This window comes from Bos indicus, chromosome 3 (genome assembly GCF_029378745.1).
Source record: "Bos indicus isolate NIAB-ARS_2022 breed Sahiwal x Tharparkar chromosome 3, NIAB-ARS_B.indTharparkar_mat_pri_1.0, whole genome shotgun sequence".
NCBI lineage: Eukaryota > Metazoa > Chordata > Mammalia > Artiodactyla > Bovidae > Bos > Bos indicus.
This window is the reverse complement of record NC_091762.1, coordinates 44,917,255-44,940,962: the sequence shown is the minus strand read 5'-3', so window position 1 is coordinate 44,940,962 and position 23,708 is coordinate 44,917,255. Positions and strand designations below refer to the sequence as shown.

Sequence of the window (23,708 nt, the reverse complement as noted above, 5' to 3'; positions counted from 1 at the left end):
ACTGTAGCCTACCAGGATCTTCCTTCCATGGGATTTTCCAGGCAAGAATACTGGAGTGGGTTGCCATTTCCTTCTCCAGGAGATCTTCCCGACCCAGGGATTGAACCCGGGTCTCCCACATTGTAGGCAGACGCTTTACCATCTGAGCCACCACGGAAGTCTGAAGAAGGCCTTAATAAGCTTTGTTTTTTATTTCTCATTCTAAGGGAAATGGGAAATGCCATTAAAGAGTTTTCAGCAGGGAAGAGACAATTTGGACTTGCCTTTTAGAATGATCACGCAGGCTATATATGGGTCATAGTGGAACAAAACTAAACATATTGAGCCTGGTTAGAAACTGTAGCAACAGAGACAGAGAGGTGAACTGACATAGAGGTTTCGTGGCAGCAGGCTACAGATTGGAGGACAGATTTAAGTGATTTTCTTTTTAGCAAGTGGGGTTGGAAAGATCGTTTTCTGCCTCCCCTCCTTTTTTATTCTACATTGACAACCTTAAGTAAATTAAAATATCTAAAAGGAACTCCCCATAAGTCTCAGATTTTGAAATGATTTAAAATATTTCTGTTGGATAAAGCAGATTTGTCACTATATGCTTTTTTTTTTACAACTTTAACTGTTTTAAAACCACAGAAATAACTTTATCTCTCCTTAATGATAGAACATGGCCACACTGACGTTATAGGAGTGCTATGACAATTAATAATTGAAATAATTTTTTAAGAAAATTAGAATATACATTATACTATAAGTGATTATGATTATAAAACATATTAGGTTATAAAAATCATGTGACAAACACTCAATACTATGTTGTCTTCTCATGATAATGTCTGCAAAACTTAGTTCTAAGTTTGGGTTTTTAATTTTCTTACGAGAAAATGTTCATAGTAGTCCCATTGAACTTCAACTGAAATGTTCGGATTTTGACTATACCTCTCACATAAATGCACACTTTTTTTTATTCTGATAGAGTGCACTCAGTTTATACAAAATACCATCTTCTTAGAAATAGTTAAATTAGCATCACTGTGCCATATTGCCATATTGCAAATTTTGTCCCTCGCAGTAGTTTGTATCTATGTTTTTAACTTGTTCCTCCAAGTGAATTGTATTTCTAAACCTTACTAAAATTATATCAAGTGTACGGCATTTTAGATGGAGATATTTGGAGGAATCATTGGTTTTCTTTATTATAACTTTATAGGGTCTCTGCAGCTCAAGTTATTTATTGAGTTTTTTCCTGAGTGAATAACTTTTAACTGATTTGGCACATGATTCCAGGCATAATCGGAAATTGAAGCCCTTATATAATCAAGGCTTCCTAATTAACACACAGACTGTATGGCCTGAAACAGCAACAGTCTGCTGTTATCTGTTAACTTCAGAATATGTCAAATATATAAGGAAGTAAAATGTTGCAGAATCTTTCCAGTTCCTTTTTAATTTAATCACATTATTATGAAAATACTTCTTTTTTCATCAACATTTGTAAAAAAAAAAAATAATAATAATAAACCCCCAAAGGGGTTTGCTCCTAGTGTGATAGAAAAAATAGAGTATAAACATTTGTCTTTGGACTTTTATGAAGTTAAATGGTTACAACTTGTTTATAACTTATAATTTAACTATTAAAATGACAGAGGAAAATCAGTTTGTAAATATGAGATATGTCTGTATCAAAGGCCCATTATTGTCTAACTGAAATATTGTACTTAGATGTGTGAATTTACTTAGAGACAGTTGACCTCAAATATAAAACAAGGATCTGAAATAAACTCTGAATAGGTAAAATGAAGCTATTCCCAATTGTGTTCTGTATGGACAGTAACTAAGAATAAACTTGAATCTTTTTTGAAAAAATAAGAACAAAGCAATAAAATAAAAAATCCCATTAACCATAGGTGAATAATTTCAAAGTATATTAGTATCCAAATAACCAAAGAAAGTTATTTCTTACTAAAACGTGAAGGGATGCTAAAACTATAAACTATGACATGTTGGATAAAGTGCACAGACATTTTCTAATTGTTCTTTAGTAGGTACAAAATAAGACTGCCCAGGTGGCTCAGTGGTAAAAATCTGCTTGCAGTGCAGGAAATGCAGGTTCAGTTCCTGGGTTGGGAAGATCCCATGGAGAAGGAAATGGTAATCCATTCCAGTATTCTTGCCTGGGAAATCCCATGGACAGAGAAGCCTGGCAGGCTACAGTCCATGGGGTTGCAAGAGTCAGACATAACTTAGTGAATAAACAAAAACACAAGGTATAAAATAGTATGTTTTTATTGTTGATGATGCTGATGCTGATAATTATGATGATAGTGAAGAAATTTAAAAGGAAGGAATCCTTGGTAGATATCATAAACTGAAGTAATATGCTCTTTAAAGTTTAATATAATAATCATGAAAAGATCACATAATATTAATTATTGCCAAATAAAATCATTTGTAGTTAACTGAATAGAATACTTGAAGTAGTAAAATTTATTTCTTTGCATAGTTTATTTTAGAGTTAATATATGGAAGTCTTTTTGGCCTCATTTTCTGGTTTTAGAATTAATACATGTACAAAAACTACAAAAGTTAACCACACAAATGTATAAAGAGGAAATAAAGAATACCCATAACCTTATCTCCTAGAGAGGGGTATATTGAAATGCATTTATAGAAAAATAATTTGCTCTGTGCTGATCAAAATATTTTAAAATTTCTGCATTTCCACATATGTCAACATAAAAGCATGATTACTTATTTGTGTTATGATGACTACAGTGGACATGTGTTATTTTGAGTTCTATATTTTTCATTTGTTTAAACATTTTTCTGTATAACTTGATCTTTATATAGTACATAATGTTCATATATCTTTATTAGTGAAGAATACTACTAATAATTGAACATTTATGTAAATTTTTATGCTCTCATAAACAATACTATTTAAAATAATTATGAACATTAGACTTAAGATCTTTCTTGATAAGGTATTCAAGAAATAGCCAAGATAGAGGTCACTTCATTTCAAATGCTATCAGTCTTATTTAAGAATGTTAATTGCCTCATGTAAAATCATTCTTTTAGATTCTATTAACATCAAAACCTTATGCTAAGCAGCATTCAAATTCAAACTTCCCCTTAGGGAAGAATAATAAGTATATGTATGTTTCATTTGATTGATACAGCTTTACAATATATTACTTTTTTAATGGAAGAGTATTTGAATTCGTTTAGTTGAATCGTAATAAACTGACTTAGTAGAAGGGTTCTATCATTATTGAATAATAAAAATATTTATATCTACATGGGTATCTAGGAAGCAGAAAAGCATCTAGTATAGGATGTTTTCTCTGAGATAAAAGAAGCAAAAAAAAAAATCATTTCAAGAGTTCACAATCTAGCCAAATCAATAACACAACTAATGCTTCCCTAAAATCCAAGTCCAGCTATATATGGACCATTCAAAAAGCAGAGAAAATGTTAAAAATACACATCATAGAAGTTCTTTTACAAAGTAAGTAACAGAGAAGCATTGAATCTCCTAGAAGTTTTCAGGTATAGTTGTTTTTATTTAGAAATATATTCCTTGTTATATTGGGGAATAGTAAAATAAATTGTAGCAAAAGAGTTTTTTGTTTTACATTCAGTGATGTGCTATATATATTGGAACATTTTTTAAAATTTTCATGAATATTTAAAACACCGTGATCCAAATAAAGGTATCTCCCAAACAGTGTGACTTTAAGAGGTTAATCTGTGTTGATAATGATAGTAAAACTGCAAGCTAAGAAGATTCTGATGAGTGGAATTTATGTATCTGTCTGAAATTTCATAATTTTTTAAAAAGTTGGGTCTCAGATAAATTATGGACTTGCTGTTCGTCTACATTAATTGAAAGGAGCAGTGAGGAAGAATAACTTTCCCAAGATCTAACTCCAGCCAACAAAGAGGAGCTGTTATGTAACAAGACAGAAACTTGATGACAAAGTACTATTTTGAAAATCTGGGAGTCAAAGAAAAGGAAAGGAAGGAAACCCTGGCCATCTAGTCATATTCCCTAGAATTTACTAAAGTGATTTGAAAAATTACAAAAAAGTTTAATTTCAGCATCAGTATTATGTCTTTCTTGTAGAGAGGATGGAAGTGATTGAAGGTTTACTCAGCTATAGTTGTTTAGTATCATGTCACAAAGAATAACGTGCAGTTTCTTAGTTTTCCTTTTAAATGTTGGGAAAGAGGCATAATAGTTGCTCTATGTTGAGCAATTTAAATTATATTTTTATATTGACAGTCTCTTAAGATGAAATGGAGTAAATAGATAATTTCTTTAAGGTTAATGTGTATCTCAGCTCCCTTTGAAAATCATAAGAACAAAAAGCTAGAATAAGTCAGTGTTATCTAGGACAGGGATTTTGGAATCCATATCAGGGTACTTTTCTTTTTACAATCATGCCTCATAGCATTTACTTAAACTCATATCTTACCTAATCTCTAGAACTCAGGAAGACAGATCTCCTGATGGTGTTTAAACAACCCTTCAGAAAAGAACAGTTTCTATTTGGAACTGTTGGAAGAATGTTTCAAAACTACATTATACACCCTAGTGAATTCAGTAGATTTCCATTAATGCATAGGATAGATTTCCTGAAAAGTAAACATGACCAGCTTGAGAGGCTAAGATGCTTAGATATTTACTCAACCTGACCATTTTTGTGCCAGTTAGAATTTCCAATTCATTACATTCTTTTGTCCACGTTATTGACTTTTTTATTCACTGGAAGGTACTCATTAGAAACCTGATGTCAGGATTAACAAATTCGGGCTACAGTACACCACACGTTTAGGGACCATCCAGTTTATTTAGGGACAGTCATCTTCATCAGAACACCAAGTTTTCATCTTCTTAATGCCATAATGTTCCATTGAATGCCTAGGAACTTTTCCCTTTGTATTTTTAGTAAAGAGACCAACACTATTGATTATTTAATGATTAATCTTGTCCTTTTTTACCATTTATGCTATTGAAATTTTTTTTTTTTTTGGTAAGCAATCAATTCCTATTTGAAGTAGAATCTAAAGGTACATAATAATAATGCTTAAAACAAGGGAAGCAGAGAGGAAATAACCTTGTGCATCCTAGGACTTTAAAACTTTTTATTCTTACTCTCAGATGAGAGGCTTCACCACTGCTTATAGAAACAAAATCTTCAATAAACTCTTGCTTGGGCTGTTCATGGGATGTTGTTATGGTCCTCTGTTATTAGTTGATTGATTGTGGGAGAGGCATCCATGGAGACTAACAACCACAGAGGCTGGGAAGCTGCCTTCTCAGCTTGATAGATTGTACCAGGAATCTTGGATGAATGAAGAGATGAAATTATAAACTGAGCTGAGGGAATGCTACATTAAAGACATTTTATAAATTTTAAAAATCAACTCGTAGAAATGCTGGAGGAAGTCCCTCGGCATAGTTTTTGAGTCTCTAATTGTTTATTTGAGGACATATTTGATCACACAATCATTTGCTCCCATTTATTTTAGTTTTGCTGTCATTGGGTATGCCAACTTCATAGCCAAGTGCCTTCCTCTTAAGTTATGCTGTTTCATTTTATTGAAGAATGTTGCAATGCATCTTAGCACCTTAAAGTTCCTAAGAAACTCCTTAGGAAAGGACTATGTTCAGCTTTGTTTAAGATCTCAGATTTATTTGTTCACAGAAGTCATTTATGGAATTCATGTCTGAAATATTTATGGAGCTATTGTCTAGAAAATACTTAAGAAACTGATAAAAATGTAAGACTTCTAATGTTCATTAAAGCCTTTATTGTAAAACCATCTGAAGATGTTTAGTAGCTATGAACTCTTGACAGAGTAAATTTCAGTTCCACTTGTGTTAAAAAAAAAAAAAAATTGCTCAGTTGTAGCCAACTACCTTTTTAAAGTTTCACCTCAATAATTTGATACAGCTTTTCAGTGATTCAAAGGAATTCTTCTCTCTCATAGAAAATAAGGTAAATGTTATCCTCTATGTTGATGACAAAGTCCTTTCATACTCCAAGTTGTAAATCTACTTCTAACTGGTTCTCCCCACCCCAAACCCTAGCACCAAGGAATCTTTATACTCAAACCAAAAATACTTTGCAAAAAGATTATTTTCAGCATGTAGAATGAAAGTACACTTTGTCAAGTTTAAGTCATTTAATTTACTAGGTCTTTGTCTTGATCACCACATTGAAATTTGCTTCTTTCAAAATTGAAGTTTTATAAGATTCATGAGGTCTTGTTATGTTAGAAGACACTTAAAAAAAAAAAAATTCCCTGCCACCCTTCTTGTCGTTGTTCAGTCACTCAGTGGTGTCTGACTCTTTGCAACCCCATGGACTGTAGCACACCAGGTTTCCCTTTCCATCACCAACTCCCAGAGCCTGCTCAAACTCATGTCCATTGAGTTGGTGATGCCATCCAACCATCTCATCCTCCGTCGTCCCCTTCTCCTCCTGCCCTCAATCTTTCCTAGCATAAGGGTCTTTTCCAATGAGTTGGCTCTTTGCGTCAAGCGGCCGAAGTATCAGAGCTTCATCTTCAGCATCAGTCCTTCCAATGAGTATTCAGGATTTATTTCCTTTAGGATTTATTGGTTTAACCTTGCAGTCCAAGGGACTCTCAAAAGTCTTCTTCAGTACCACAGTTCAAAAGCATCAATTCTTTGGCACTCAGCCTTCTTTATGGTTCAACTCTCACATCTGTACATGACTACTGGAAAAACTACATAGTTCTGAGCAACTATACACCAATGAAAATTTTTTTAAAAAGAAAGCATATCTAGAATTAACTTTTGGAAGTTGAATAATTTGAATTCACAAAATAAGAATTATATCCTATGTATTCTCTATATTAAATTGCATTGCAAAGAAATTAGTTCTCTGCCATTGGGAATTTTAAAGCAGTTGTTGAATAATGTACATCAGCAATTCTGTTTAAAGTAGAATTTCTCTAGGCATTTTATAGGAAATTAATTTTTGTAATGTTAATGGGTGTTTATCTTGATAGAAAAGATAGAATCTGTAGTCAAATAAGTTTGAATTAAACAAGCATGTTTACTAAAGAAGTTCTTAGAACCTTTTATGTGCTTATATGGGCTTCCCAGGTAGCGCTAGTGGTGAAGAACCCAGTTGCCAATGCAGAAGACATAAAAACAGGAGTTCAGTCCCTGTGTTGGGAAGATCCCCTGGAGGAAGGCACAGCAACTCACTCCAGTATTCTTGCTTGGAGAATCCCATGGAAAGAGGCACCTGGAGGGCTTCAGTCCGTGGGGTCACAAAGGGTCAGACATGACTAAAGTGATTTAACAGATGTTCTTATATGGTTTATGAATCTAAGACATAACTTTGACTAGGTTAGCATTTCTTCTTATAGCATTAGCCTGTCATGGAACACAATTTAGGAAACCTTGGGTAATTGGTCTCTAAAGTTATGTTACTTAAAGTGTGGACTAATGCCTAATTCATAAATTGTTTATTACAGATTTATAACATAAATTCAGAAATAGAATATAACCAATTGAAATATTCTAGGGCAATTAGACATTGTCATGATGTCCAGGTGATTATTAGACTTCTTTTGTTGAATCAAGTATAGGCCAGATGGGGTATTGTCCAGCTTTTGTGATGATTTCTTGTGGCATGAAGTGTGAACTAGTCAGCTCAGTAGGATCTAATGGTTCTTAGCCAACAAAAGATATGTTCTTCACCACAGATAGTTTGAGAAACACTGCTCTAAAGTTCCTTCTATTTTCTAGGAGTTTGTTCATCTCTTCAAATTAACATAGGTAGTGTTTTTTCTCATTTAAAAATTTATAATCTGGCTGATATTCAAGTATTATAATGTATATAAAGCATGATTAATTATAGAATTCAGTTTAAAGGCACCAAGGTCTGATTTTTACATACTTCTAAGGAAACCTTAAAAATGAAGTATTTATCATTTTTAGAATTCAAAATATCATGTAACTGTGTTTTTTTATTTATTAAGTGATTACAGCCATGAAATTAAAAGATGTGTACTCCTTGGAAGGAAATTTATGACCAACCTAGATAGCATATTAAAAAGCAGAGATATTACTTTGCCAACAAAGGTCCGTCTAGTCAAGGCTGTGGTTTTTCCAGCAGTCATATGGATGTGAGAGTTGGACTGTGAAGAAAGCTGAGCGCCAAAGAATTGATGCTTGTGAACTGTGGTGTTGGAGAAGACTCTTGAGAGTCCCTTGGACTGCAAGGAGATCCAACCAGTCCATTCTAAAGGAGATCAGTCCTGGGTGTTCTTTGGAAGGAATAATGCTAGAGCTGAAACTCCAGTACTTTGGCCACTTCATGCGAAGTGTTGACTCATCGGAAAAGACTCTGATGCTGGGAGGGATTGGGGGCAGGAGGAGAAGGGGATGACAGAGATGGCTGGATGGCGTCACTGACTCGATGGACGTGAGTTTGAGTGAACTCCGGGAGTTGGTGATGGACAGGGAGGCCTGGCGTGCGGCTATTCATGGGGTCGCAAAGAGTCGGACACGATTGAGCGACTGAACTGAACTGAAGGAAACCTTAAAAATGAAGTATTTATCATTTTTAAAATTCAAAAGTATCATGTAACTGTATTTTATTTATTAAATGATGAGTTCTATTCTAAATTGCATATTCCAAAGCTATAGTTCATGTTTCCAAATAACTATGAACATTTTTTATTATAGTTCATGTAAGTTTTAAAGTTTTTGTTGTTTTATAGGTTTCTGCTTTCTTAAAAACTTATGTTAAAACATTTTCATTAATCTCTTATATTCTGAGATATAGTTATTTTTCAATTATTTATACAAGCCAAGTTGAATTTAGGTGTATAAGTGACAGTTACACCATAGCATCGACAGTCTGTCTTTTCCCAACCTTTGAATTAGGTGAGTTTCTCTGTAGTTAAGTTAATCAAACATTTAAATAGGTGATTACATTTTATAATGAAATCATTTCTAAAATTATCTAGACTCTGAATCAAGAACTTACATCTCACTGTGCTTCATAAAGGACAGATTGTATGCTATGGACCAATACAATAGTTCCTGTAAAGAAAAGGAAGAAATGACTTAAAACAAACACGCACACACTGCATGTTGTAAAACTTTGAAGAAAAAAGGTGGATTTCCTAATGAAGCAAATTAAGCTTGGATATCAGGATGCCTGCTACTAAATGTAAAATCTTGGTCATATCTTCTCTATACCTAGCTTTCTAATCTGTCAAAAGGTGCAACCAATGGTCTTCCTATGCCCCTGCCCCCTATCCACACACATCCCTCACAGGTTTTTAGAAGAATAAAATTAGAAAGTGTGTGAAATGCTTTAAAATAATGTGCTTTATCATAGCTGTGCCTTCATCCAGTAATCCAAAAGTAAATGTGCTTTTCTTTTGGTTTATTGTATTTTCATGTATGATAAACAAGATCAGCTCAGAGTTTGAAGTGTCTGGTACTAAACTGGACAAACTTCATGTAATTGGCTTTTTACTAGTTAAAAAAAAAAGAAGAGAATGATGATATCATATATAAAAGTATGAGTAGAAAATATGAAAATTTTGGCTCTTGTATTCTCTCTATAGATTTCCAGTGTATTAGATCTTTGGAGCCTCAATTGTTCCACATGTAAAAATGAGAGAAATGGAATTGGTTGTATCTAAGGCTCTTTCTATCTTTAGAAGATCTTGAGTTAGAGATCTGCAAACTACAAAATAATTTTTAAAAGGACCACAAGATGGCGTTTGTAGCTAATGAGTTTTTTTGTGTTAACTGTTGCAGTCATTTAACAGTATTAACATTTGCAGTATTTACAAATGCAAACTTATTACTTATATTCCTGAGGAATATGTAAAACTAATTTTAGAAAAAAATGCAAATCTTGTCATTTTGAAGTTACTGATATTTCTCAAATTATAAATTAGCAGTTTATTCTGAATTTAGACTTTTCCAAAAATGAAATTTATTGAATAATTTTGAGCCATTGCAAAATAATAGAAGTTGATTTCCTTTTATAACATCATCTCTAATTTTTTTTCTAGATTGGTTATATTTCAGGAAAATGTTTAAATATGCAGCCCCTAAAAGTTTTCATTACTATTTGGATCTTAGGTCTAGGTGATTAAAAAAGCAGTTACTAAAATGTTACACACCCCATTGCCCTCATTTTAGGTATGACCTACAATTTTTACAATGTAATTTATTTTGCAATGATATTGGCCTAGTATGGCGATGTTTACGTATTTGAGCTTCAGTGTTTCCTCACATGTAGGTGATGTCATCTGTGCCCGAGATAGTTGAGATAGCATTAAAATATGTAAAGGATGCTTGCTGGGTTCCAGCCCCGGCTGATCCAGGGTATTTGAAGGGGAGACGGCTTAGGCGACTATTTAAATATTCATCAAAGATATAAAGAGTAATAGAATGAGGATAGCTCAGTAGGAAAATTCAGTGGAGAAAAGAGGCTGAGTAGCTTGGTTTACGCAGGAGACCAATAAAACTTCAAGACAAGAAGCTTGCACCACTTATGTAGGCCGCAGGCGTCCTTCCGTTCTCCCGAAGGAAAGGAGACACTGAGGCCTCCCCGGTCGGATCTTAGAAGCCCAGGCATAAAAAGTAAGCATGGCGGGTTCCGCGCTCCAGATGGAGACTCAGCCACAATGAGAGAGAGAGAGACATGGGGAGACCAGTATTTCGAGGAACTGATCCCAATTCTTTATTTTCCAGAGTCTGTTTTTATACACTGAGATGTTATACAAAAGTCACGTGGGGACAGCAGTCCTGACTTTTATTAAAGTCAGGTGCTTCATACAAATGTATACAGAGGTCTTAGGGGTGTTACATCATCTTCTGGCCAGGGGGCCTGCTGACAATTTATGACCCTCTCATTGTGACAGTGGTCAGTCAACCAGAACACTTTTTTCTCCAAGGGTGATTATTCTTAAAACAGACGCCACCCAAATAAAGTTACATTCTTATAGGGTGAGGGTGTAGTGGGTTTTAGTTAAGGAAAGAATTTACTTAGCCTAAGATCTAACGTGATTAATATCAAAGGTTAACACTTATTTCTTCTATATATTCATTAATGTGTGTAAAGGCAGGGGATGTGGAGTCTTAGCAACAAACATTGGCTCAACAAATGAAAAACGCTTCACCAATACAATTTTTAATCAGCCCATTATACTTATACTAATAGTTTTCTAACTTTTCTTAAGGAACCTGTTTTTAGAAGGTTTAAAGCATCTCGTGCCTCTCATGGTTGGGAGGCTGTGAGCAATCACATGTGGCCGGACAAGCCCGTCAGGCAGGCTAGAGAACCTTCAGAGGAGTCTGTAGGTTGAAACACTCTTGTCACGCCCAGGAGTTATTATTAACTGGAGCTCTAAGTTAACTTCTTCTCCGAAAGAGGTGGTGGGAGACAGCCCCCCGTAAAGTCAGAGGTGTAGGGGAGAGCACAAAGTAGTAAAGTAGGCAGGCTCTGGTTATGGGGGTAGATGCTCAAGGATTTCCAGGGGGACTCCTGAGGCTCGATCCCGCCTTTGCATATGTCGAGCCTCCTTCCTCATGACCTTTGCCACGGGCGGAGTACCTCACTCTGGCCCCCAACAGATGCTCAGTCATATTTCTGTTTTAATTTATTAAGAGAGATGCAGTTATTATGTCATTGGGGTTAATAGGAAAACTGGAAGCACAGCTTTTGACTTAATATGGAAATTTCTGGTTTAAAAAAAAAGTACATGGTAAGGTTTGGCTTTTATCACATTTTATATTAGTAGATATCGTTGTTATTGTTTTAGGCAAATTTGTGGTTATTTTACTTCATTAGCAGAGATATATAGATAATGTTTTCTTAATTTGATTCTTGTGATAATTTGCATGAGACTAGGTTTTCCACTGGCTGTTCCATGATCAGGGTCATAGCATTACCTATGGAGATATAAAACTTTATGTTGGCACTGTCACCTGGTGACTAAGAACATGGGCTTTGGATAGGCATAACTTGTGACTTTAAGTTCAGACACCTTTCATTATTTCAGTGAGCCTCAGTATCCTATTCTGTAAAGTGCTGAAAATAATGGTATACACATCACAAATTTTATTTGGTATTAAAATATACATGTCCATATGTACATAATAAAATAACTAATTTTATTTTTTAGAGGCAAAGAAAAGTCTTAGAGGCAAAAAACTTATAAATATCAAATACTGAGGGCAGAGGTAAAATTTTATATTCGATGCCTTTCCATACTCTGTTAAGCCAAATAGAACAAGGCATATTTATCAATTAATATGCAATCTCATTTGCCAATTTAAAAACATTTTATTTAAGTAAAGTTGATTTACAGTGTTAGTTTCAGGTGTATAGCAATGTGATTCACTTGTACATACATATATATCTATTTTTTCCAGATTCTTTTTCCTTATAGGTTATTACAGAATATTGAGTATAGCTCCCTGGGTTATACAGTAGGTCCTTCTTGGTTATCTATTAAATATATAGTAATATATATATGTTATTCCCAAACTCCTAATTTACCCTCCCTTCCCACTGCTTTCCCCTTTGGTAACCATAAGTTGGTCTTCCATGTCTTTGGGTCTATTTCTGTTTTGTATGTAAGTTTGCTTGTATTTTTTTATTTTTAGATTGCTCAGATACTTGTCTTTGTCTGACTTACTTCACTTTGTATGATAGTCTCTAGGTCCATCCATGTTGCTGCATATGGCATTTTTTCATTCATTTTTGGCTGAGTAATATTCCATTGTGTATATATACCTCTTATTCTTTCATCAATGGTCATTTAGGTTGCTCCCATGCCTTAGTTCTTCCAAGTAGTACAGCAGTGAACATTGGAGTGCATGTATCTTTTTGAACTATGATTTTCTCTGGATCTATGCCCAGGCGTGGGATTGTAGGATCATATGGTACTTCTATTTCTAGTTTTTTAAGAAACTTCCATACTGTTCTCCATGGTGGCTATACAGTGTAAGAGGGTTCCCATTTCTCCACACCCTTTCCAGCATTTATTGCTTTAGATTTTTTGATGATGGCCATTCTGAGCTGTGTGAGGTGATGTGTATGTGCTCAGTCACTCCTCACTGTAACTTCGATTTACATTTCTCTGATAATTAGCAATGTTGAGTATCTTTTCATGTGGCCATCTGTCTGTCTTCTTTGGAGAAATGTCTATTTAGACCCTCTGCTCATTTTTCGATTTTTTCCTTTATGTTAGGCTGTATGAGCTGTTTTTGTATTTTAGAAAGTAGTCTCTTGTTGGTCACGACATTTGCAAATATTTTCTCCCATTCTGTAAGTTGTCGTTTCATTTTCTTTATGGTTTCCTCTGCTGTGCAAAAGCTTTTAAGTTAATAACTAGATTGCGTTTGTTTATTTTTGTGTTGGCCATTTTAGGCTCTCGGATGAAAGTTGACACATGCACGTGGTTCAAGCCCCCTCTTCTGTGAATGGGTAAATAGGCCCAGAAAAGTGAAAACATTCGCTTGAATGTTTTCAGACTGTGGGACAGAACCTCTTTCTATCCCACCATTTTGAGAAAACAGTGATTCTTAAATGTGGAAGCTTTCATTGGAAGCTATATTATACCAACAGAAAGCCCATTTTTGTCATCATTCATTCTTTAGAAAATTTAATCACATCTACTTGTGGATCACTGTCACTTTTGAGAGCTAATGAGACATTTACCTTTTCGTAGGGCAAAATGTCATCACTGTTTTTACTGAGGTAGCAAGAGATTTACTTTCAAGACTAATTTTATAATTAAAACTTACTTTCTACATATTCTATTTAAGAAGTCATTAAGCATGTGTCAGAACAAAAGGGCTTTTATTTACCTTTTGGGTCTTTTTGCCCTAGTTCTGGCTCACTTTCCTAACTGTACAGTCTTTCCCAGTCATGCCTTCAAAGAGAAGCTACAGATTTTGGTCTTTGGCTACAAACTGGAGCCACCTAGGGAAAAAAAAAAAATGTGCACTGGGTTCTCAATTATTGAGGATCTGTGATATACTTGCTTTCTAGTCACCCCACATCTTGCCTAAAAGCATGTTCAACATGTTTATGGGCTTTCTTTTACTGCAGTGAGAAGCATAGGGCAATAGAAAAGAGTACTGGACTCAGTAGATCAGTTCTCTTACCTATAAGATGCAATTACTTCAGTTTGTCAGAGTATTGTTGTAGCAAATAAAATGTACAAAAATATGCACATTATTCAACTAAATGTGGAATTGTTATTGATCCTCTATGACAGTATGATAATCAAAGTAGAATGAGCTAAGCTGCTGCTGCTGCTGCTAAGTCACTTCAGTCGTGTCTGACTCTGCGCGACCCCATAGATGGCAGCCCACCAGGCTCCCCCATCCCTGGGATTCTCCAGGCAAGAACACTGGAGTCGGTTGCCATTTCCTTCTCCAATGCATGAAAGTGAAAAGTGAAAGTAAAGTCGCTCAGTCGTGTCCGATTTCTAGCGACCCCATGGACTGCAGCCCACCAGGCTCCTCCATCCATGGGATTTTCCATGCAAGAGTACTGAAGTGGGGTGCCATTGATGAGCTAAGGGGTACAATTAAAGGTCAAGTCAACTGTGACACTAGATATTTTTGATTGTTACTTTAATTTTAATAGATATTAGCTTGCTTTACTAATTATAATGATTTAAAAATGGGAATAAATCAGTTCCTTGATAGAAAACAGTGAGAAGCCAAATAATAGAAATACTTTAAAATATATATATAATTTACAGTTATGAGCAAGTCTCACACTGGGTTTTGAGATTTTAGTTGTTGTTTTGATGATTCTTCGTATCATTCAATTATCCCAATTGCTTATGGTATAAAAAATCCATTTCTTGAGTTTTCACTTAGTTTTTCATACTCAAAAAAAAGATAAAGAGATTTAAAGAGCGTTAGAGGTTATCTTTGATTATTTAAAAATAGACTTATGTACATTGACTGTATAAATATGCAACATATCAATATCAACAGGTTAATATTAAACATTGGCAGGAGGGGGAAATTAGCATATTTAGTTAGTAAAAATATCTGCTATCAAAATTCCAAAAGATGACTGGTAGCATCAGGAGTTATACAGTTCAGGACCATGTCTCAGCTTTGTAGACCCAGAAAACTGATTGGTCAGCACCCTGACTGGGGATCAGGTTTTCATGGCAAAACTTAACATTAACACATTTAGTGATTAATAGAAGCCAGGATGTCAGTTGATTAATATTAAGATTGAAAAGTGCAGTGTTTCTGATGATCAGTGTATTTGCATCAGCAGGTCAGTACATTCCTTCCCTATGCTCTCAGCATTTATTGAACACTTACTTTCTGCCTGGCATGTTATTAACTCAGTCATCTTCAAAGAGTATACATACAGCTGGAAATACTTAAAAACTTCCAAAAGATACGTAAAAAATCAGTTTCTACACTCAACCTGCATTTATACTGTTTCCTAAAAGTTGATCCACCTGCAATCATGCATTTTTTTTACCCTCTTCTCCTCCAAAATGGTTCTTCTTACACTGTATAAAAGAAAGTTATCTCATCTTGATGGCCCAGTGACTTATTAAATGTACTCTGGTGGTCATTCAAGATATTAATTATTTCCCATTTCCTATTAAATGTCTGTACCTCTTCTCAGATTTGTAATATCACAAACATATTTAACCATTGATCCTCAGCTTTCTCATCTGTAAAATAAGATTCATAATCATCACTGTGAAGTTTAAAGAAAGTAATATGTGATAGTCAAGTGTGAAAGTCACTCAGTCGTGTCCAACTCTTTGCGACCCCATGGACTCTACAGTCCATGGAATTCTCCAGGCCAGAATACTGGAGTGGGTAGCCTTTCCTTTCTCCAGGGGATCTTCCCAACCCAGGGATTGAATCTACATCTCCTGAATGGCAGGTGGATTCTTTACTAGCTGAGCCACAAGGGAAGCCCAATATGTGGTAACAACCATGATGATGCCTCACCGAGTATTCATATAGATATTTAGCAGCTGTCATGATACTTGTTTTTCTATGCTAGTGTTCTATAATCTATATTTCAAAATACATAAATTGTTTTTCTGCCTTTCATATGGTGGATGATAAGGAAATGGTTAAATAGCTAGTTTGTTTCTTTTACCACATTTCACTGTCCTTCTGAGGATTTTCTTTAGAAATGGAAATATTAATTCACAGCAGTAATCAGCGGGGAGGGCTGATCTCCCTTAGACATTTATTAAACTAGGATAGTTGAAGAATATGACAATGATAGAAGCTTCTTCACATTAGGATTAATACAATTTTTGGTGCAGTTTGGATCTATTTGACAGGAATTCTAAATAGAGCAGACTGCTCACATTTTCATTGAGTTTTGCCTTGAGTATGTTCAGAAGTTTATTTAAATAATAGTTTGGCAGAGTTATCGAAAAGATATGCTATCTCCTGAAAGCAGTAATTGCTTTGGGCTACCCTGCAGGGTTACCAGATAGTAGATTATGTATGAATTTGCAGAAGAGGCCAGAAATGAGTTTCACACAGGAAACAGGACTTTTTACAAAGGTGAACTATGATTCTACAATCTATTAGCCCTTTTGTTCCATACTTTTGTATACATTGTGGATAGATTTTTAAACATTATATGTATTTAGGTATTTCTTATTTCCTTTCTTATGTTCAAAATTTGGTGAGGATTTTTAAGTATCCATAAAGCTGAATTAAATTTTTTTCTTGGCATTCAAAAGAAATAAAATACTAATAACAGCAAATAGTTAATACATTTGTCCATATGATGTTAACTGTAAGTTTTTTGAAGATGTTCTTTCTCAAGTTGTGGAAGTTCCCATCTGTTTCTAGTTTGCTGAGAATTTTTTTTAAACTAAGAAATGGACATTTGTAATTTGACAGATGTCTTTTCATGTCAATTGAGATGGTATTACATTGAATACAGTCAGTTACACTGATTTGAATATTAACCCAATCTTACATTCTTGGGATAAACTCCATTTGGTCATGACGTATAATTCTTTCTATAGATTTCTGCATTTGATTTGCTAAAATTTTGTTTAGAATTTTTACATCTGTATTTATGAGAGGTAGTGATCTGTAGTTTTCTTCCCTTGTAATATCTCTGGTATGATGGAAACCTTTCCTTCCTCTTCAGTTCCCTGAAAGTTTGTGTAGAATTAACATGATTCTTCATTAAATTTTTGATACAATTTGCTAAGGAAGCCATTTATACCTGGAGTATTCTTTATGGAAAGATATTTAACAAAAAATTCAGATTTATTTGGATTATTTATTTTTTCTAGAGTGAGTTTTGGTAATTTTGGTAGTGTGTGTCTTTTCATTGGTTTTATTCAAGTTCTCAAATGTATAAGTATAAAGTTTTCAGTAAGATTTTATTTTCCTTCAGTAGAATTTAGACTGATGTCACCTTTCTTATGGAGAAGGCAATGGCACCCCACTCCAGTACTCTTGCCTGGAAAATCCCATGGACGGAGGAGCCTGGTAGGCGGCAGTCCATGGGGTCACACAGAGTCGGACACGACTGAGCAACTTCACTTTCACTTTTCACTCTCATGCATTGGAGAAGGAAATGGCAACCCACTCCAGTGTTCTTGCCTGGAGAATCCCAGGGACGGCGGAGCCTGGTGGGCTGCTGTCTATGGGGTCGCACAGAGTCGGACACAACTGAAGCGACTTAGCAGTAGTAGCAGCTGAGTGCCCACGATGTGCTTTAATTGTTCATTTAAGTAATGAGTGAAAAATAGCAATGACTTAGCAGCACCTCTCTTAACCCCTAACAGTTGGTAGTTTATATCATCTCTCTTCTTTTATGAACAGTCTGGCTAAAAGTTTATCTAATTTTGTTAATCTTTTCAAAGATCCAGTGATTCTTCTTTCATTGATTCACACTGCTATCTTTTCTGTTTTTTTCCTTCTACTGCTTACTTTCAGTATAATTTGTTCTTTTTTAGTTTTTAAGATGGAAATTGAAGTCATTTAAGACTTTTTTCTTTTCTTATATAGGTGTTTAGTGCTATAAATTTCTCTTTATGTACTTCTTAAGTGGCATCCCAAATTTTTTTTATATATTGTGTTTTCATTTTCATTCAGTTTAAAATAAAATACTTTCTAGATTACCTTGTTATTTCTTCTTTAGATTTCAAATATTTGGGGATTTTTCAGATACCTTTCAATTGCTGATTCTTAAGTTAATTTCACTATGCTCAGAGAACAAACCTCATATGATTTATTCTTTTTAAGTATATTGAGACTTATTGTATAACCTGGAATATGGTGAGTTTTGGTGTATGTTTTATGTCCACATTAAAAAAAAATATGTATTCTCTTTTGTTCTATAGTTCTCAATTAGATCACCTTGATTCATTTCCTGGACACATTAATGGTGGCTCAGACGGTAAAGCGTCTACCTACAATTTGGGAGACCCAGGTTCAATCCCTGGGTCAGGAAGATCTCCTGGAGAAGGCAATGGCAACCCACTCCAGTACTCTTGCCTGGAAAATCCCATGGACGATGGAACCTGGTAGGCTACAGTCCATGGGGTCACAAAGAGTCTGACACGACTGAGCGACTTCACTTCACTTTCACTCACTACTTAGTCTTGGTAGACCATTATAATATAATAATTGCTGATGTTTGAATATTTACTTTGAGCCAGGCATTCTGCATAGAGATTTATACAGATTATGTAAATTTAATTTTCACAATTGCTTTTGTGGTATTATCATTAACCTAATTTATAGCTGAAGAAACTATAACAGAGATTAATCAACTTGCACAAACATATATGATATAGTAGGATTCAGATCTGATTAAACCATGCTTGTATCACCACTCCTCTGTCGAGATGCTTTATGCCTGCCTCATATCCAAATGGTCCATCTTTTCCTCTATAATTTAGATCTGTTTCTGCCCTGACAGTGGGGACATAGTAGATTATTTCAGCAAACTAATCCATGCTAATTTTTTAACCTTTATCTTTTCATCTTATTTAGCAATAATTTCCCTCATTAAGAGTTAAAATATGTAAAAAATGACAGGGATCCTGGCAAGCCGATGGGAAAGGGGAGATGGACAGATTGCTATTGGAACAGTTATATAAGGATTTACTAATTTTTCTAACAGTGAAAGTGAACTACTGTTGATCTCCTGATGATGTGTTTCCATTATTTAGTGCCTTGCTACATGGGAATCCTTCCTTACATCACAGACAGATCTCCACCTGGAAGAAGCCTCTGAAGATAAATTGTAATCTCATTGAAGACCTCTATGTGATCTTTGGAAGATAATGTCTGTTAACCAAAGTTATTCTTTCTCAATGGGCTGGATCCTTTCTAAAGTGGATGGAAAGTATTTCACACTATCTGGAAAACCAACAACTTAAAGCTCAGGTGTTCCAGATCATTGATATAAATTTGGATATATATATATATATATGTACACATACATATACATACATATAAATATGTAGCTTAGTTTTAACTATGTTCTTAAATTTGTATGCCAATAATTATACATAAAAAAGTTTTTTTCTTAAATATTTGTCTGTGGAATATGTCATTTTAAATATATTGTAAAGACTCAGTTTTAATAAAAAGTTTAATATGAAATGACTGACTATTGTGCATTCTTTTCCTATTAGTAGCTCAAGGCTCTGAATAGGATTCTAATATGAATCCAGTGTATATTAATAAGTATGCTGTGTATTCATCTTTATTTCATCATAATTTTCTCTGAAATACTATTTACTTTGATATTAGGAATTCAAAGTAAATATGCAAAACTGATTAAATATTTTTTAACAATTAAAGATAACTTTGAAAGTTGGTTTGCTTAAAGCTAAAAAATTGTTTAAAGGCTACCAAGATAAATATAAATTATTTTTGAGTTATTATTTAGAAATACTCATACAGTCATTTTCCTACTAGTAACTTTATGTTTGGGGTTTTTTTTTTTTTTTACATACTCTTTGCAACTCACATCTAGCTTTATTTTTTAATGTACACAGTGTTTATCAAATTTGTTCTCCCATTTTATTTGTTGTAAGTCACAAGTGCAGGTGACTTACGGTAACAGGGATACACAAGTTACAATAACAGGAATAGAGACACATTACACCTCAATTCATTTTACAGGCTCACAGTCTAGTAATATTGACCATACAAAGTGATTTTATATTCATTTTATAGCTATGTAAAAATTGAATATATTATCTAACATTTGCCAATTTTTGGAAATAGATATTTCTCAAGACTTGGAATAAAGTGTGAGGTATGTAGTCATGCATATTACCTTACATGGATGACTTGTACCCTTTGGTGGTGGTTGTTGTTCAGGCACTCATGTCTGACTCTTTGCAACCCAGGGACTGCAGCTTGCCAGGCTTCTCTGTCCTTCACTGTATCCCAGACTTTGCTTATTATTTTTAATCATTTGGTTATTAGCATGTAAATAAGTGTCTCTCACACACAAAGTAGACATTTAAATCATCTTAACTAAAGCAAGGAAGCTGAAGCTCCAGTATTTTGTAAATCTGATGTGAACAGCCGACTCATTGGAAAGTCCCTGATGTTGGAAAGATTGAGGTCAGGAGGAAAAGAGGGTGTCAGAGGATAAGGCTGGATGGCATCACCAATGGCATGGACATGAACTTGGGCAAACTTTGGGAGATGGTGAGTGGTGAGGGACAGGGAGGCCTGATGTACTGCAATCCATGAGGTTGCAAAGAGTCGGACACGACTGGGCAACTGAACAGCAACAACAAACTAAAACAAGAGATACACAATCACACACACAAATATAAAACTAAATATTTTTTCTTAAATACTGACATGTACAGTTTTTAAACCATTTGTAGTGAAGAATCTGCCTTCATTTTTTCACATTTGGCTGCTGATAGATTTTAAGCTTCACCTGCTTTTTCCTCTCCTGCCCCATGTCTGGACAAGCTGCTAAGAAACCCAAAAGAATGTTCCCTCTTTCAGCACTCAGGACGTTCAAACCATTCAACCTCCTCCCTGTGTACAGGGACTCATCTCTAACTATCATAAAAACCTCAAGCCAGTGTCTTTCCCAGGTCTCAGGACACTTTCAGAGAGGACTGCCCTGTTGGCCCTGTTACATGATAACTGTAATGGGGAAGCCTCATCATGTGATAACTCTTTTCATACCCTGTTTGTGTGTTCGTGCCACCAGTGGTCTGGACATCCAAAACAAATTTGGGTTGAGAAGCCTTCCTATTTATCAGGATGACTCCAACTGTATTGTTTTGCAAACCATTTAGCCACCCCAAACTTCATTTCCCCATCCAGAGATAATAATCTAGAACTCAAATGGAGGGAATAATCTCCAACTAACAGCCTGTTAAATGACACAGAAAACTTAGAACACCTGCCAGAGGGAAGTAGGGGTGGGGGAATTAGGTGAAAGTGGTCAGAAGGTACACACTTCCAATTATAAATAAGGCCTGGGGATGTAATGCACAGCATGACAGTCGTTAATAAAGTATTGTGTATTTGAAATTGACAGGAGAAGTAGATCTTAAAAATTCTCATCAAGGTTTTGGTTGCAAGTGTGAGGTAATGCATGTTAACTAATCTTATTGTGTTAGTCATTTTACACTTTATAAATAGATCATTATGTGGTAGTCTTAAACTTAATATTTATCAATTATACCTCAATAAACCTTTAGCTCTACATATCTTTCCTCTCTTCTGTCCCTCATTCTATCCATGAGTGACATCCCACATACACACCACATGCCCACAGAGGTTACATCTGTTAATTTGTGTATATCTTTCCATACGTTGCTCTATACTTATAGTATCCTGTACAGACTTCACACACTTACACACACTCCCTCACAGGCAGTTTTTAGGTTTGTCTTATAAAAATGAAGTCATATGATACATACTATTTTGCCTTTTGTTTCTCATTTCACAGTATCTTGTGGAAAGCTCTTATGCACTTTTTAAATGGCCGCACAGTATGTCATGGTGTGAATCTGTAGTGATTCGTGAGCCATTTTGTTGATTAGAATTACTTACTTTGCTTCTAATTTATTATCTCACCGCAAAAAGAAACACTATACATTTGGTTGCCACTTCATATCTATAGCCCCTCTCCCCATTTCTCCAGGCCTAAGGAACGTCTAATCTGTCTTCTGTCTTTACAGATTTGCTTGTTCAAGATATTTCATGTTAATGGAACATATAATATGTGATTCTTTTTTTGTGACTGGCTTCTATCATTTAACATAATATTTTCAAGTTTCATTCATGTTGTAGCATTGATCAGTACTTTGTTCTTTTTTTATGGCCAAAAACATTCTATTGTATATGTGTGTGTGCAAGTGTGTTGTTATTTTTTACTCACTAAGTGAAAGTGAAGTCACTCAGTCATGTCCAACTCTTTGTGACCCCATGGGCAGTAGCCTGCACCAGGCTCCTCCGTCCATGGGATTTTCTAGGCAAGAGTACTAGAGTGGGTTGCCATTTCCTTCTCCAGGGTATCTTCCCGACCCAGGGATCAAACCCAGGTTGTTGTTTTTTACTCACTAAGTCACGTCCAACTCTATGGACTGAAGCACACCAGGCTTCCCTGTCCTTTACCATCACCCAGAGTTTGTTCAAACTCATGTCTGTTGAGTTGATGATGCCATCCAACCATCTCATCCTCCGTCACCCTTTTCTCCTCTTGTCCTCAGTTTTTCTTTTCTAGTGAGTTGGCTCTTGACATCAGGTGGCCAAACTGTTTTAGCTTCAGCTATGATCTTAGTTTTTTGAACGTTTTATTTTAAGCCAGGTTTTTCACTTTCGTCTTTCACTCCTGTCACGAAATTCTTCAGTTCTTTTTTACTTTCTGTCATTAGGGTGGTATCATCTGCATATCTGAGGTGATTGATATTTCTCCCAGCATTCTTGATTCCAGCTTTTGAGCCTTTCAGCCCAGCATTTCGCATGATATACTCTGCATATAAGTTTAAGAAGCAGGGTGACAAGAACAGATATATATTTACACACACACAAATATATGTGTAGACATATACATTTTTGTTTATTCATTCTATTTGTTTTTTCTTTCATTGATAGACATTTAGTTTGTTTTCAGCTTTGGCTATTATGAATACAGCTGCCATAAATATTGGTATGTAAGTGTTTGTGTGAACATACGTTTCATTTCTTTAGGGCTTGTACCTAAGAGTGGAATTGCTGGTTCATACCACAACTATATTTGACCATTTAAGGAGCTACCAGAATGTTTTTCAAAGTGGCTGTACCATTTTACATTCCTACCATTAGTGTACGAGAGTTCCAATTACTTTACATCCGCATCAGCATTTATTTTTAAAATTTAGTTTTATTATAGCCATGCCAATGGATGGAGTGGTATCTTGTTTTGACTTGTATTTCCTGTTGCATCTTTTATTGTGAGCCTGTTAGTGATTTATGTATATATTTGGAAAAATATCTGTTCAGATCCTTTGCCCATTTTTAGTTATTGAGTTGTAAAAGTTATTTGTATAATTCTAGATGCAAATCTCTTATCAGATTATGATTTGCAAATATTTCGTTTTTACTTTCTTGATAATGCACTTTGAGTCACAGAAATTTTAAATTTTGGTGAAGTTCAGTATATTTTTTT

General features: G+C 34.9%; 1 protein-coding gene across 2 annotated transcripts in view; it reads left to right on the top strand.

Moving 5' to 3' along the window:
• Window positions 1–19,675, top strand: part of SNX7 (sorting nexin 7) — a 118,725-nt gene extending 99,050 nt beyond the window's left edge. Inside the window, exons 9-10 of one of the 2 annotated variants that reach the window (XR_011565789.1) lie at window positions 18,406–18,588; window positions 19,240–19,675. Coding sequence is in view for 1 of the 2 variants with exons in the window: in XM_019957009.2 (XP_019812568.2) it covers window positions 19,240–19,317 (78 nt within the window). In the remaining variant the exon portion in view is untranslated. The remainder of the gene's footprint in view (window positions 1–18,405; window positions 18,589–19,239) is intronic. The other variant, XM_019957009.2, reaches the window with a different exon arrangement.
• The last annotated feature ends 4,033 nt before the right edge of the window (window positions 19,676–23,708 follow it).